This window comes from Hippichthys cyanospilos, chromosome 4, assembly GCF_059441005.1.
Source record: "Hippichthys cyanospilos isolate Australia breed blue-spotted pipefish chromosome 4, RoL_Hcya_1.0, whole genome shotgun sequence".
NCBI lineage: Eukaryota > Metazoa > Chordata > Actinopteri > Syngnathiformes > Syngnathidae > Hippichthys > Hippichthys cyanospilos.
The window spans coordinates 16,768,267-16,785,273 of NC_142372.1; the positions used below are offsets into that span (position 1 = coordinate 16,768,267).

Here is a 17,007-nt window from a genome sequence, read left to right on the forward strand (position 1 = left end):
TAAAAAATAGTTGAAAGCACGAGGATTTCCATCTTCCATCTTTTTTTCAAAAATGTACAATTTACTTTGAAACAAATCTTTGAATTCGCTTGACAACAGGGCCTTGAATTTTCTATGAGCACCTTCATTGATATACATGTGGAAAGCATGAGATCCCGCCAAAGGAAGCTTTGAAATAGAGCATTAAGATTGGGATGATCATCGTTATAGCATCCATATCAATGTTTGCTTGTGGATTAGCGGGGCCGCGGCTCATCACTGCTTGGCTGCACTTCCACTTTTATCGCGTTCACTGATGAATTCATAATGAGCCAAGGGTGGAAGTGTGCACTTGGATAGAAAATCTCAATTATAAGTAGCTTTGATGAATATTGTTTTTAGGGCCAGAGTAAATCATTTCTGCCCTGTCTGGCCTCACCCTTTAATCCACCCCCCCCACCTCCATCATAACCCCCATCTGGAAGTGCTGACTCAATAAAAGTGAAGGATACACAGTATAAAAATGACAGCTCGAACCCAATGACTTAAACTGGAGGTTTGTGCTGAGTGGAGAAGACACGAAGCTTTAAATATACCAAGATAAAATGAGTCAAAGCGGTTACTCAGCAGGTTACCTCATTAGATCAATTACGTTTAAGGGATTAGCTTCACACGCTGACAGCTTTATACATAGTCTGCTCATTATTGATTCGTCAGGCCTGCCCACCTCACATCTCAGGACCGATCCAAGCAGGTGGCCACAGGCTTTCTTCACCTTTTAAATAGACCGCCCTGGTGAATGTCAAAATCACATGAATTGTGAACATGCTCTGACTATTATTGTGCTCTACCTTATGTTCTACATTAAGACTAATCCGCAGATGACTTTAGTATGACTAATCAACCTGCAGATGTCAAGTCTAATTTTTTTATTCACATGAAAGAGAACAAAATGGAATAGCAAACACAAACTTGTTGCTTTGCCTGCAACCAAGCTAACTCCAGTCAAAAACATGTCCCAGGATGCTTACTTATTTAGTTTAGCACAGTGCTTCTCAATTATATTATATTTTTCAAATTATATTTTGAAAAGAGAAAACTCCCAGCCCCACCTCCCCCCACACAACACGCTGACTGTAGAGTAAGTATACCTAAACCTGCATTCTTTTTAACATGAACAAAAAACAACAACAACAATATAAATCAACTTTCAACAACTGTTCATTATTTTTTACAGCGTTTATGTGGGTTACAGCTTAGTCTAAAAAATACTGTAATAATTTATATTCACTGACCAACAATCAAAGTAAGGTTTTAACCAGGAAAAAGAGAAATTCTTGGTCGAAAACCGAAACAACCAAATAAATTAGTGTCAATGTATGGTACCGTTGCATTAATGGCTACGACTATGAACATGACTGCATTGCAAATGTGAAACGTAATTTTCACGCTGTAAACAATAAATCAATTATTCAGATACAATTAGGAAAATAGTATTTATTTAGCTGTATAGGGACTGAACGGTGAGCAAGGAACATGTCCTACAGTGCTTGGTGCTTCCATCAGATTTGATCAAGAACATTGGTATACAAATAGCCCATTGAAAAGTTGAATTCTATATCAAGTAATCAGAAAAACTGAAAATATATATTTTTGCTTGGTAAAAAGTCAATGATCAAAGACGAACAAATAATGCAATTAAGTTGAAATATGAATGACCTTTTTTTTTTTTTTTTAAACCTAAATTTAAACTGTGCTTAAACTACTTTCCACTCTAGAACCACCAGATTTTAGACAGGAGTGATGCTCTTGACTGAAACAGTACATATGATTCCCCCTGGGTTGTTCAAAAATGATCAGTGGTAACAGCAACATTGACAGGCTATCAAGCACTTTTCAGGAATTTGAAAAATAATTCATATGCTCTTGCAGTATGTTGGCCAATCGCTAAAAGCACGTAGAAAACTAAGTGCAGAGAAGAGTGGTTTGTATACACTGTCTCAGCTATAACAACACACTCACAAGGAAAATACATTCTGGACATAATCTAACAGAAAAACAAGTAAAAATAGGCTTTACATCTTCAAATGAAAATTGTGCAAGTTTACTTTTCATGAAAATTAGCAACACACGATTTGCTACCTGGAACGCACCGGCTTATACAACTCTTGGTATATGTGAGAAATGTTCTTGTTTGACTCATTAGAGGAATCAAATTTCAAACAGCATGTTACATTCAGAATATGTTTTTGTTCATCAAGTTCATTTTTTGGTTCATTTTTTGTAAAACCAAAAAAAATTCTGTCATTTTCTTTCATCCAGCACACAACAAATCCGCCAGGTTTGCTGCGCCTCCAACATATTTATTTGCGGCTACAGCATAAAATTAACCTTTGCTTGTGTTGCGCTGTATTTCATGGTCTGGCAGTGCGTGTGACAAATTGCATCAGACATTCAGGTTTCAACTCAAAGAGACGTCTTGAGTGCCGCGCGCCGTGAGGAAATGACAGTGTACACTTGTTCATGCAGAAGATGAAAAGATTGAACATAATTGCACGGGGGTGTTGGAGACGTAGCCCACTTACACACTTTGCGACATTAATAATGAAAACAAGGGCAGAGGAGGAATGTGAAGTAAAATTGTTGTTGACAAATGTTGAAAACATTTGGAAGCAAAGCAGTGAGTTATTCAACAAAAACATTCAAACATTCAAAAATGTGTTTGATGTGAAATCATCTGGCAAATTATTCCTTTGATTTTTTTTATTTTTTGCCTGATTGCTATCTATTGAAAACTTTTTTGTTGTTGTTAATTTGGTTTGATTTAGTGATTAAGAAACCTACACGACGATGAGCAATGTCACATGAGGGATTGATGTTGTACTCTCCAGCGTCTTTTTAAAACTGATTCAAATGTTTGCAAAAGTATTTGAGAAACCTGTGTGCAGTATCTTGATCGTTTTGGGTCATTTTTGTCCGCAACACTCTTACAGTATTTTAGCCAAGGGATGGTACACTGCTGATAGTGTGTGAACTAAGTACTAAAATTTTACATGTTGTACCAATCTGGTACAGCTGTGTCTTCTTTCAGTGCTTTCCCTTTGTTGTGAAATTTGTGATAACACTGTTGAGATGCTGTAATCAGAGGAATTTTATGAGAATGATTAAAAACGTATTATTATTCAATCATATCACCCTTTTGGAAATAAATATTTGAACACAAACGATGCATGAACATATGTAGACACGCAATCTAAAATTGTTCACAGGGATTGCTTGGACCCTGACTCTCAGGCATATTGTTTTTCCTCTGCAAAAAACAACTTGTATTACTACAATATAGTGAGTTATTTACAGTAGCCATACATATTTGTTGGGTTGTGTGTTCATAAATGTATTACACTGCCCCTGAGTGACCAAGTAGCCCACACCAGAAGAAGTGGTAATGAATTAGTAGTGATGCACAAATTGTACCTCGTGGACTCTAGTTGCGGGGCAGGAGGTCCACCATGGTCCAGAATACCAACATGTTAAATTTACATTTTGAAGTATGGCTTTAAATAATTGCCATTTTGCTTGAATTTTACTGTGAGCACAATCAAGGTAGACGTAATTAAAAGTGCGCATTTGTGTCTGACTAACGGAGCTTGCAGCATGTAGGAATTGAGGAGAGCAAACTGAGAATATGTGCGCTAGGGAACTTTATCTATTTAGTAGAATTTGCCAAGGGACATTTGCTGAATTGCTACTTCATGCCTGATTTGCACTCTGTCATGATTTTCTCCACTGGATTCAATGTAATTAATTGTTTTCATTAGCAAACATCCTCCAGCGCATCCATATTCCTGTAGTTTCAATCTAACCGAATTTCTACCCCGCTTTGCACTCATCACCCCAGACACCCTCCGTCACAGCGTCTACATTACTGCCTACAGGCTGCTGTACTGGCAGATGATTCAGACTTTTAATAAATGGAGAGCGCAATCTTTGTAGCAACCCAGGTCAAATGAATCTCAAACTCAAAAAACGCTGGAGGAATATCACAAGGTAACAAAGACACACCCAATCAATCTCAGCAATATGATTTCACTCACGTAAAGACAATAACAAAAACTCAAAGCTATTAAGAACTCAGGACATTCACACGGGGATTTTATGGAAGATGTAGCATTTTTATTGGGATGACACTACAGATTCTTTATAATTATGGAAGACTGACTCCTGTTAGTATGCTTTTTTTAGTGACTTTTTTGTCGTTCTCGTCAGCATGGCAGCAGCATCTATAAATTTGCCAAACTTAAACCTTCATTTAACCTCAGTTAAACTTTTAAACAGATGCTTCTAGTTTAGCCTTTTTTAATACAAGCTCCATCATTGATTTAATGACTTTCACGTGCAATTAACACCTTTCAAAATTCATTTTACAACTTACTATTGGCTAAAAATCAAATCACATGTTCTAGGGGATCAGATAAGAAATCATGGCATATTTTTGTTTTGTTTTGTTTTTATATTTTGTTTAATATTAATATTTATTAAATATTAATATTTAATATATCTACTCCACAGGTGACACAGTGGAAGAGTGGTTAGCCCATCTGCCTCATAGTTCAGAGTCGAGAGTCCAATTCCAGCTCACTCCAGCTTCCCTTATGTGGAGTTTGCATGTTCTCTACGTTCCCATGTATGTTTGTATACGCATTTGTGTGTGTGTGTGTGTGTGTGTGTGTGTGTGTGTGTGTGTGTGTGTGTGTGTGTAGGGGGGGGCGCACTGGTGTGTTGTAGGCTGAAATGCAAACTCCTCATCAACACTTGGGAGTCACAAGCTGATATTGTAAATGGCTTCTATCTATCCTTGTTGATTTTTCACTGATTATTTGATGCATTTTGAAATGGCTCTTCTGAGTGGTAGCACTCAGAAGAGCCATAGAAAATGGATGGAAAGATCGATAAATGAATGCATTATAATATTCATCAGAATACAGTGTTTACAGAAGTGGGGGTATATAGAATATCTTATTGCCTAAATATCAATATATGTTTGCCTTGTCTACTCTTATGTCATATTTTGGTCATTTTGGTCATTTTCTTCTGATGATGCAGAAGAATGGCACACAATGACTATATACCACATATGGGTTATTTGTGTGTGTACTCTATCTTAAATATCTCAAAACTGATGGTGTGTAGTTACAGTATTTATTAAAGAGCAGATTAGTTGATGCTGAATCATTAGCGCCTCTTCTGGCTGCGGGTCAAGCAGTGCACTTTATTTATACCCCTACATTTGAAGCTGTGACTAAGTAAAATGACTCTAAGGTGTTGATTTACGAGTGAAGAAGAGAGTGGTATCTCTTGGAAGAAACATGATTGTGTCTCATTCCAAAGGAACAAATGAGTGTTTTGGCTATCCTCTATAAAAGTGAGCGCTTCAAAGGGAATGATGTATGTGCAAAAGCTCTTAGTTGACCAAGTTGTATACCAAGCCCACATACTGAACAATACACACGCGCACATCCTCGTAAACACACTCACCACTATGATTTCTCTCATTTATTCTGCCGCCTTAGCCATTGTCATTCTCAAAAATGGCATCAGATAAACGCCCAAATATCAATGTCCCGCGAGCATGGAAATACTGATTAACCGAGCCTCTTTTCTGATGTGATGTGCGGATTTGCTGGAAGCCATCTCTGGAACCGTCACAATCATTTGGGGATAAATCATCGTTGTGGTAATCACAAGCTCCCGCAAGCCTCCTGGCCATTCAATCAGGCAACACAATGGAAGACACAAATCCTTAGTGGTCCAAAGGAAGCCTTCAAACAAACTGCTATTTAATGAACCTCCAAATCGTGATGGTTTTTGTTGAAAAAATGTCAGCCATGCCAACGCATATTGAATCATGCGTATTTCTACATCACGATCATTATTCGTGCTTAGGAAAACGTAAGTAGGAAAAGACGAACGGGGGAATGTTTGAACCCGACGAGTCTTGGAGGGAACGTTAACCAAAGCAAATGTCTTAAATCCACAATAATGACACCATCAGGAGCAGCTGGGGGTTTGATATCTGTCTCAAGGATACTGAAAGAGGAGTTATTTTCCAGCTGCATGACAGCAAATCCCTCCCTCCTTCAGCCACACTATCCCCCATCACTCACAATCCGTGTCCTAATCAATCGGGTGTTGGTCTGGCTGTGAATCCTAAGTCTTCATCTGTGAACAACTTTGTGGCTACCGTTTTGAGTAGGCCCTTTCCGTTCATTCGGCTCATTTTGGGTTGAACGAGGACAGATCGTGAGCAAGCAGAGCCTCTCCCCGATCCCTGGTCGTGATCAGTGAACTCTGACCTGACAAATGTTTTTCTGGATGAATGGGCAAAAAAATCCCAGAGATACACTCCAACATCTAGTAGAGAAAAATTGAAGCTATTATAGCTGTGAACTCGGCCTACCAACTCAATCATGTCTTCCGTCTTTACTAACTTGTGGGCGTAATGGCCAGGTACTGTATGTCATTATTTTTTATTGAAACAGTAATCTCATAATCAAAAAAGGATTAGCACGTGTAATTGCGTTTTGGAGCTGGAATGAAAACAGTCAGTTTGGGGACAAAGGCAACAAACTGTTAGTGCTACAGTGTATTTAAAGAGGAAAATGCTGTTCCGGTTTGGTTTTCCCAAACCAATTAGAAACTCAACAGGGAACGTCACTTTCCTCCAAGTCCACTGCATCATCTGATCAGCTGTGATGTAACCGCGCCAACAGTGGAAAAATGAATTCAAGACACGCTCCATTGGAGCATCTGTGTGATGACAGCTTTTCTAAATCATCCAGGGCATTTGGGTTACAGACTGCAGAAAAATCTAAAAACTAACACCTGAACACAAACGCATGATATACGGTATGTTCAAGACCATGTAAAGTGAATTCAAAGATACATTGCTAAAATGCATGATGTATGTTAGGGGATAATTACTGAAAACGTGTGAAAAGACATTTATGCATCTTATAGCTGATGTTGTAATGATGTCATGCATCTTGCTTTCAGAGAGTCCGGGCTGTTGTGGAAAAGCCCCGTGACAACCCTGTGGGAAATATTCCAGTCACTGAAGGCTTTGGATCTATTTTGTGGCTCAAACATCTAGCTTTGTGGAGGCATTATAAAGATGCTAGATCAAGTGGCATCCATATTTCATGTCAGTTAAGTGGTTTTGGATTCACAGTTGACAGTTGAGCAGTTCTGGGTTGATTATTGATGTTGATTTTTGACCATTTCAATGAGTAATGTTATCTATTTGGTATAAGTGCAACAGATCATCTTCCAAGTGCGATGGTTCAAGGCCACAAATGGTTCATGTATTTTTTCATTAGTGAAAACATATGTTTTCATTCAAATCTTTGATTTGATCCAAACTGTGAATGGCTCACCACTAGTATTTGTTAATAATTTGTTTTAATCATTGCCATCTGGTAAGTTTCTTATCAACACTATTATTTGACATTAGCCAGTAGCTTAGGCCTGCTGATTAATAAGCACACCTTAAACTCATACGCGCCAGCCAAAGAGCAGAGACACAAACAAACATAATCATTTAATAGTAAAAGTCAATTTAAGTTGTTGTTCCTACGAACCTACTTAACATGCAGATTTTCAAAATTAATGCTGCCAGGTAATTCCCTTCACTCAACTATTACATTATATCTTTATGCAAAGTACAATCTACTCCTTCTTTTCCCCTACTAAAACAAAGAGCATTGACTGGCACAAAAGACACAGTGTTCTCTGGACCGCGAGGAAAACGCAGACACATAGCTGCAAAATTTAACCAGGACATTTGATTGCAGTTACAGTAGAAGGCAACGAGCGCAGTGGCACAGCCCTAATGGTGGGCGTGTGTGAACCTGCACTGCCTAACTCGCCAATAAATTTCCCCAGGCTGACTACAATGTGATAAAAGATGGAGTTCAAGCAGCTTATGTGCTGTTGCCATGTTGCTTTGCCGTGGCAACAGGATACTTTGCAATGTCACTTTGTGCTTTTCCTCCCACACTGTGCATCTGACGCCACTAACCTTTCTCTTAAGCCAGCTTCAATAAATGTTCTTTACATGCTTTTTAGTCTGGGACTGAATATTGGTGCACTAAAACTAAGTGCATGCTCGGTATGTAGATGTGTTAATCGCGCATCTGTGTAGAAGTCACAGCCCCTGCAAAATGCCAAGGTCAGAATCCATAAAATGAGGACAAGACTCCTATACTTGTCCCGCGCTGTCATAAATAGAACATGTACTTTAAGGAAGACTTGTGAAAGTGAATTAATAACTCGCTGGCTGTTGACGCCACTGGCAAATATAACTAATAACTTCAGTAAATGCTCTTGGGGCAATTAGATGGGTGATCCAGACAGTGGCACCTCCTCACACTCATATGTAAGAATGCAATGACAGCATTGAAAATAGTCTGAGGAAGCTTGACTCATCCCACTCATAGTGCATGTCAACAAACTGAAGGCTGCAAAACAGGAGCTAATATAGAGTGGGTATTAATCTGATCCATGTTGCGCCCCTGCACTTTGCCTGGCATTTATGAAATACAACAGATCCAAAGCAGCCACCATCACGAAGCCGCTGAATGTGCACGAGGTGCTGAGACATCGAGAGTGTGAAAGTGTTTGATATGCAAAAGACCTGGACCAAACTAATTACTTGATGTCTGTCCTACTTTTAAAAGTGGCACAAAAAGACAATAATGCCCAAATGAGCTGACAAACATGGCAAGGTGCTTATTTTCAGAGAAATCGGCTAAAACAAGTTTAGATGGAAGCAGGTGAAATTTTGCACATAAATAGTACCTCAGAAGAAAACAATTGTTGAACGCTTGCGCATGAAGGTTCCAAATAGAGGGCACTAATTGTATTTTCGCACTTTATATAATCCTGACAGTCTTTACCTTATAAAATTTGGGTGCGTACTAGATCAAGTTTAAGGTGATGGAATTGGAAGGGTTAGTGGAAGAGGCATACAAACACATTATCAAAAACATACTTTTTTACTCAGTATTTCAACTACCTGGTCTGTTACCGTTGTATCATTATACTTCTGTTTCCTTTGTTTTTGTACAGTAAAGTGTTTTAACTTTTTATTTTATCTTGTAGTGGATTGAGACCAGGGCATCATGGTCGAAGAGCACGTCAATCTCACAGTGCCTAGTTTGTGGTTTTGCTTCTGCCTCTAGCCTTCCTCCGTGGAGTTTGCATGTTCTCCCCGTGCCTGCATGATTTTTCTCCAGGTAATCCAGTTTCCTCCCACATTCCCCAAAAACACAATAGAGGTTTATTGGGCACTAATTGTCCTTAGGTGTTTGAGTGTAAATAATGTTTTTTGTGATGGATGGATGAATGGTATTGGGATCATGTACCATGGTGTTTTTGCACTTAAACGATAGCTATTTTTAATCCCGAGTGTGTGAGATCGATGTATCTACCCATTTTACGTAACACTGTAAAAACACCTGAAAAACTGGTCTAGGAGAGGCAATTGCTCCAGTACATGTATGAGACTGAAGAAAATGTAGACGTCATTAATGGCATTGCATGTTTCCTTTGTTGTTACTGTCACCAAGTCAGCTTTTAAAGCATTTATAAGCTTCCATATGGCAAATTTGAACTGAATTGACTGTCTGTTTTCTGAATTTGTTTCTGGCAAATATTTACAACACTTCGCCTATCATTTTGTCTTCTCTTTGCCATAATAACTGCAGTCATCGTTATGCACAGTGCTGCCCGTTTACATTGGAAAAATCAGCCTTCGCAATTCCTCTCAGGTTTGATTAAACACGTTGTGCATGCTGAATTGATCTGTTGCACCTCACAGTGTCTTACAAAATGAATGGCATGCCTATTTGACCCATTAGGCAGACGAAATCCTGAGCACATCCCGTCAGTGGATTACCGGTAGTTTTCACAGCTATTCATCAGTTTCCGAGTAAATTTTCTACACACAAACCTTTAATAAATCAGCCTCTAAATGTAAATTCTATCTGTGCTTTTTGCTGCATTCACCCTACACATGGTACAATTGACTGTCATGTCAATGCCAGTGCTTTATATCAGTCATGCATTCTGACATAAAGCTAGTAAGTCTGACTCATCTACTCTTCACATTTTTGAAACACTTGGGCCAGTCTGCCAGGTCCGATGAATTATGATATGACATGCTGATTTATCCATACATGACAGCAACTGTCAGATACCATGCAAATATACCCGCTAGTGACCGGAAGCACTATAGCCTATAGGGAATGGTGTCAGAGAAATGTGATTGGACGCTTACAGGGATGGCACTCTGCTGCGTCATTCTTACATTTAGTCAGCCTAATACATATCCATATCCCAAGGTAAATGTTGCCTCCATTTCAACATTCGTAGATTACCATGACCTGGAAGTTTGAGAATTGATACATAGGGGGGAAAAAAAATATTTGTTTATACACCGACAAGTCTATGGGATAGACTATATATTATCCAATCAGAAGGAAGCCGACATTTTGGCATACTGTACATTTGAGCTCTTCTGAGAAGTTGGAGCCACTCACAGAAATTTCACAAACTCTTTAAAGAAAGAAGCCGTACTTACTGAAAGTGAACTGGGATACCTGCATAGCACAGTACCGCACAGGAGCTTTTTGGGTAGCAAACAGAAATGGAGACGTGGTTCCATTAAGAATGTTTAGCCGAGCTTACCCTTAAAGCCTTAGCACTCTGACCTCCATGAATGAATTCCTGTGGCGTCTCACTTGGGCACTGACCATTACCACGCAATTTTGATTTGAGATCTGCCACAAGATCACTTACCATACACGACCACATGATTGCCAGAATAACTCATTTTATAGACCAACAACAGAAAGAAATGAACTAAGTGTAATCAAGCATACATCAACCGTAGACCAGAAGTGACTGAAACGATGAGAGGAAGCGGAAAAACAATTCATGGCATCCCTACAACTAAGGAACATGTCAGAGGTGGTATATTTCCAAGGTCAGTTATTTTTAAGCAGTTGGTTTCATAAAGTTATGGAGGTGGAGGTTAATGGAGTTGTGACACATTTACACACACAGTGGACTATGAAGTGTTATGAGAATGTGTTCTTGCCAGTGATATAAGTAATGATGAATGTCACTGCAAATTTCTGTCGCTAGAAAAAAGTGCTGCACTGAGCTTAGGTATTATGTAAATTAATTTGAAAAGTGCAACCACTCAGAAGAGCCATTTTAAAACGCACCAAATAATCAGTGAAAAATCAACAAAGATAGAAGCCATTTACAAAATCAGCTTCTGGCTTCCAAGTGTTGATGAGCAATTAGAATTTCAGCCTATAATACATCAGTGCTACCCCCCAACACCTCCCCCAACACACACTACTCCCAGCCTCTAAATATAGCAGTCTACAACACTGCTACACTATAATATTACAATATTATACAATCTATATCAGGAGTCACCAACGCGGTGGCCGCGGGCAGTGGGTAGCCCCCGAGTATCACATGAGTAGCCTGCAGACCTGTTCTGCAAATAGTTTACAGGTTTACTAGACATTTTACAATTATGATTTTACGATTTTAACGATTATGCATATGTATATGACATATACATTACATATTACACTTGACTTACATGTTTACTACAGCTGTTTCTTAATTTTTGTTAGAAATCAATCAGGGTCTTCACATAAAGAACATACATACGGTTTCAAAAAAGGTTGGTGATCCCTGATCTATATGATATTATCATATATAGTACAGTATTATACATTGCAGTATTATATATTATAGGAGAGAATAGAGTATTATACTAGCTTTATTCTCTATTTCTATATTATATAGCAATATAGTATATACTGCTACGATACTATTTACCGATCCATTTAAGCATTTTCTATAGCCGCTTATCCTCAGTAGAGAAACAGGCTCACTGGTGCCTGTACCAGCTGTATTTGGGCAGTAGGCAGGGGACACCCTGAAGTGATTGCCAGCCATTTGCAGGGCACACAGGGACGCTCCCAATCACACCTAAGCACAATTTAGAGCAGTGGTTCTCAAATGAGGGTACTAGTACCCCTGGTGGTACTTGAAGGTACTTCAGGGGGTACTTAAGTTTTCAAACAAAACAAACACACAAACTTGCAAAATTCGTTTGAAAATAATTATTGTATTAATTAATTGTTTCAGAAAACACATTCAATTTGGTAGATTATTTAATTCCATTCAATTCCAAATAATTTAATTGTAAAAAGCCATATTCTCCCCTTATACTAGAATGGTTCGACCCAATTTGTAAATATACCCAATATATAAATATATATATTACAACTCGTGCCCTCATTGGCTGATGGTCACGCCGGGAGCCAATCGCGTGTCTTATAGAAGTGCCTCTCCCTCTTGAAATCACGTTTGAATGTCTTGCAGGACACTGTAAACTTGATTTTGAGATTTGAGACACCTGAGATTGGCTCCAGGCGCGACTAATGAGGGCAGGAGTTGTAATCTACTCCTGCCCCAACTCCCGTTTGTTGTACAGACCTGGACGTGCCGGTCTCAATCATAAAACACACAGGCTGTTGTTCTGGATGGAGCCAAGAGAGAAGAGCAAAGACCTTCACCGGACCGTTGGAAATCTCTTACCTAGATTCCTTTTATAATAAAATGCTACAAGTATTTTAAGTGTAAACTCCCATTGTTATTATGTTTGATAATCTACAACTTTGATGACCGCGGCCAGACTTCAAAGGATGGAAAGGAGTAACTGTACAGTTACTGTATAAGGTTCAATAAATACATATTTAATACATATGTGTACAGTAGTGCAGCAATATTTGTCTTAAATAATATGTATTGTATGAAGACTTTTCACATTAATTTTCTTTTAGGGTTAGAGTTATGGTGGTGGGGGTTGGGGGGGCTACTTCGCGGTTTTCACTTATCGCGGTGGTGGTGGTGGTGGTGTGTGTGTGTGTGGGGGGGGGCATGCTGGCATGCTGGTGCCTATCCCAGCGGGCTTCGGGCAGTAGGCGGGAGACACCCTGAACTGGTTGCCAGTCACCCAATCACACCTAAGGACAATTTAGTATGTTCACCTGCCACGCATGTTTTTGGAACGTGGGAGGAAGGCAGAGTGCCCGGAGAACTCACGCGGGCCTGGGGAGAACATGCAAACTCCACACAGGAAGGCTGGAGCCAGCTGAATTCGATAAATAAATAAATAAATAAATAAATAAATATATATATATATATATATATATATATATATATATATATATATATATATATATATATATATATATATATATATATATATATATATATATATATATATATAGATAGATAGAGAGAGAGAGAGAGAGAGAGAGAGAGAGAGAGAGAGAGAGCATTACAGGCTAGTGGGCAGATCGTGTAAATATACACAGTTATTTTAAATGGGACGTGTTAGGAATCCTTCCATTATGCGACTAACAAAACAAATTTGATGTTAATAAACTATTAAGGCTTGCACACACACTCAGGCACACACCCACACACACGCACACACCCGTGGCCCGAGCGGGCTCTCACAACTTTCCACTTCAGGTGAGGTTACGCACGAGACGAAAAACTTTACAAGCAATCTGTTTCGATTTAATTTGATTTACCTTGAATGTGTTGATTGACCACATTCTCCAGGCGATCAAGTCGCTCCATGAGCCGGAGCGTGTCTCCTGATCTTTTGTCCCCCTCCTCGAACTTTTTCTCGGGGAAAGGCATGGGCACTTTGATGTAAATATTGGCGATGTAATTAGTTACCCAACCGACGTAGAGCAGGCACACAATGTTGGTCATGCCGCTCAGGATGACGCATGTGGACACCAAAGTTTTGGTTCTCCTCGTGCAAGCCATGCCCACATCCCTCCATACAGGTTCAAATTCTTTCAGAAAAAAATACACGACAATCTCCAAACAACGGCAAAAAAAAGTGAAATATTCAAGCGAATTTAATCCAGTGATAATCCGAAATCTTCAAATTGGGGGTGCACCATCTACAGGTGAGCGCTACCTCTGTCGAGCCATCGCAAAGCTCCGGCAGGTCCAACAACATTTGACAATGAGGGAGCGAAAGAAACAGAGGCGGCCAGCATCTCGCTGCAGCCAATGAGAGGCGTGAAGATGACGGACTGGCTGCGTGAAGCACGCCTCCTTCCCCGGTTACAGACTCGCTCACTGGCCGCTCTTGGACCTGCAGCAACTCTAGGGTTACTATTTCTGTAAATAAATTAAATAAATCTTCTCTCACAATCGCATTCTACTAACTCAACCTTTGGTACAGTGATGAAGTAAGATCATAATGGAATTTAATTTTTAAAAAAAGGAAACTATTTGCAGGTATTACCCACCGAGTAGACTTCATGCATAATGTAACTGAACTAAACAGTCATTTGAAAAAAATAGTGCTTAACTCCGATTAGCAAAGTCATTAATGATTTGATTTGTGTGGTATTCCAATAAAATACTATTCTTATCATATGGTAGCGACACACTGAGGCACACTTCTTGCATAATTTTAAAAGCAAAAATGCATAACCGTAAAAGCATAGTCATTAGCTTCATAAAAAAATCATGAAAGTTAAACAATTTGCGTGCATACAGTATATTATCCTATTCTAATACCTTCATGCTCTTGTCTTTATACGTTGGTAAAAACAGCAAAGACATGCAATACTTCTGACAATGAAATTCATACACAAAAATAGCACCGATTATTTTACTGTCTATTACTGTGTGAATGCAAAAAGTGTGGCTCATCCTGGCACCAGTTCTGGCTTATTGCTATTGTTTGATTGACATCAACTTCCAATAATTCTAGTATTTGAAATAATACTTTCATTTCTTAAAGAAAATTTATTATGAAAATAACCAATACATGTACTGTATAATGTATATTTATTGATGCGGTATGGCAGTCATAGGCTAGTTGTTATATAAAAGTTGCATGAGGAACATAATTTGGGTTCGGAAGAAGACAGGACATGAAAGTATGTTCCTAATATAAAAAAATATAAGGTGACAATGGAAAACAGTGGCATCTGCAGCCATGAATCTGCTGATTGCAGCCAAAGCATGCACCCCATTTTACCAAAACACTATATTGATCAATCTTTACCGCCAACCCTACTCCTTCATGATTGGCCCAACGTTTTACTTGAATAAAATGTTTTTTTGTTTTTTTTCTGAAAGCCTATCAACATTTTTTGCTCTTGGTATTTCTCACTGAAGGTCAGCATCCTCTGCTTCCAGGCTGGCTAGGGCTGTAACATGAACCAAGTAAACATTACTAATGTGTCTGTCTGTGTCCTCATTAAGGCATGCAGCAGGAAAACCACAGGCTGATTTTGCTCTGAGAGCACACTAAAACATTTAGAAAGTACAAAAATAGTCCTAGACAATTAGAGTACAGTATGTTGTAAGCATTGCTTGATGTATTTCCATTATCACTATTATGGAGTTATGTTTTGCTTAAAGCAATTCACTGCATCTTGCCGTGCTTGTATGAAAAAAAAGGAGATGAATGCGATAAATAACCATAAAGACCTAATGACCGCCAAGAGCAGGCGAGAGGTTAATGTTTTAATGCATTGATCCATTTTCTACGGCACTTGTGATTATTCGGATTGTGAGCAAACGTGATCCTACCCCAGCTGATTGAGAGTCACATTCACTCTTTAGGACAATTTCAAGACTTTAATGCAACTCAACAAAGATGTTTTCTGGGGAAACCCATGAAAGCAAAAGCAAAAACTACAACTTCAAAATGATTTCTACAAAAAAGACATTGTGGTGTGGATACAGAAATAACTTACTTTTATTTCCTATTGTGTTTTGGTTCTTTTACTTTTTGACACACAAAGATCTACTTTTGTAGAAGGGTGCACCTGCGCTTGTCGTAAAAACGGGTGCATCTTCATTTTCATTTTCAAGTCTCGTAGGCCGGTTTTTGGGAATGTGCCTTTCTAGAGGTTTATGCAGAATGTGGGGATTTTCTTTTATGTATATTTGCACCTTATAGTTTGGTACACTCGGCATCTAAAAACAGGTTTGGGGTATGGTGATTTTGATCAATTAGATAATTATGATCATCTATACATGCATCCATCCTTCCATTATCTTGACTGCTTATCCCCACAAGGGTCGAGGTCATGCTGCAGCCTATCAATTAAGTGCGGCGTACGCCATGAACTGGTTGCCAGCCAATCACAGGGCAAAAAAAGACGGACAAAAAGGCGACAACAAATCACATTCATAAACACACCTCAAGACAATTTAAAAGAGAGGTGTTGGGGGCTGGTATCCTGCATGCTTTCCAACCCCTCTCTCAAACCCACAGGATGCCGACCCTCGAGTACTGGAGTTTGACACCTATGATTTAGAGTGTCCAATATAATAATATAATACCCTGCATAATTTTGGAAGGTGGGAGGAAACCAGAGTACCCAGGAGCAAATCCATGTAGGTATGTGGAGAAAACACAAACTCCACCGGAGCCGGACCTCTCTGTGAGGCGGCTCTGCTAACTTGCTTGCCACTGTGCTATTTTTATGAACATTTTTATGATAGTTTGTAAACGACCGCTCCAAGTGTGGGTTAAAAGGTCATAGACACCCTGACTAACTCTACATAATCTGCAATTAGAGGTCTGCTAGCAGTTCCTTATAAATGAACTTTACACACCTCTATCTTCTGCATGAACTCCAGCACGTGGCTCTCCTGCACTGAATATAAAAGGAATGAGCAGAGCCGCCTTCATTGGCTTGGAAACAAATCGGCCATGTTCACACCCACAAAATATATCAAAAGAAAGAAATCCCCACTGATGCGCACAGTTAGAATGCACTTTGTGCAGAGTTTTGCATGAAAAAAAGGTCCCATAGCACATTAAAATGCTTTTAACTCTTGATCTGAAAACGTTGAAGCACGTTTCTCTTTTGGGGGACTTCA

General features: G+C 39.1%; 1 protein-coding gene across 1 annotated transcript in view; it reads right to left on the reverse strand.

Moving 5' to 3' along the window:
• galnt18b (UDP-N-acetyl-alpha-D-galactosamine:polypeptide N-acetylgalactosaminyltransferase 18b) overlaps nucleotides 1–14,105 on the reverse strand; it is a 71,851-nt gene extending 57,746 nt beyond the window's left edge. Inside the window, exon 1 of the mRNA XM_088412221.1 lies at nucleotides 13,671–14,105. Within this exon, the coding sequence (XP_088268347.1) occupies nucleotides 13,671–13,914 (244 nt within the window). The 5' untranslated portion in view covers nucleotides 13,915–14,105. The remainder of the gene's footprint in view (nucleotides 1–13,670) is intronic.
• Nucleotides 14,106–17,007: the final 2,902 nt, after the last annotated feature.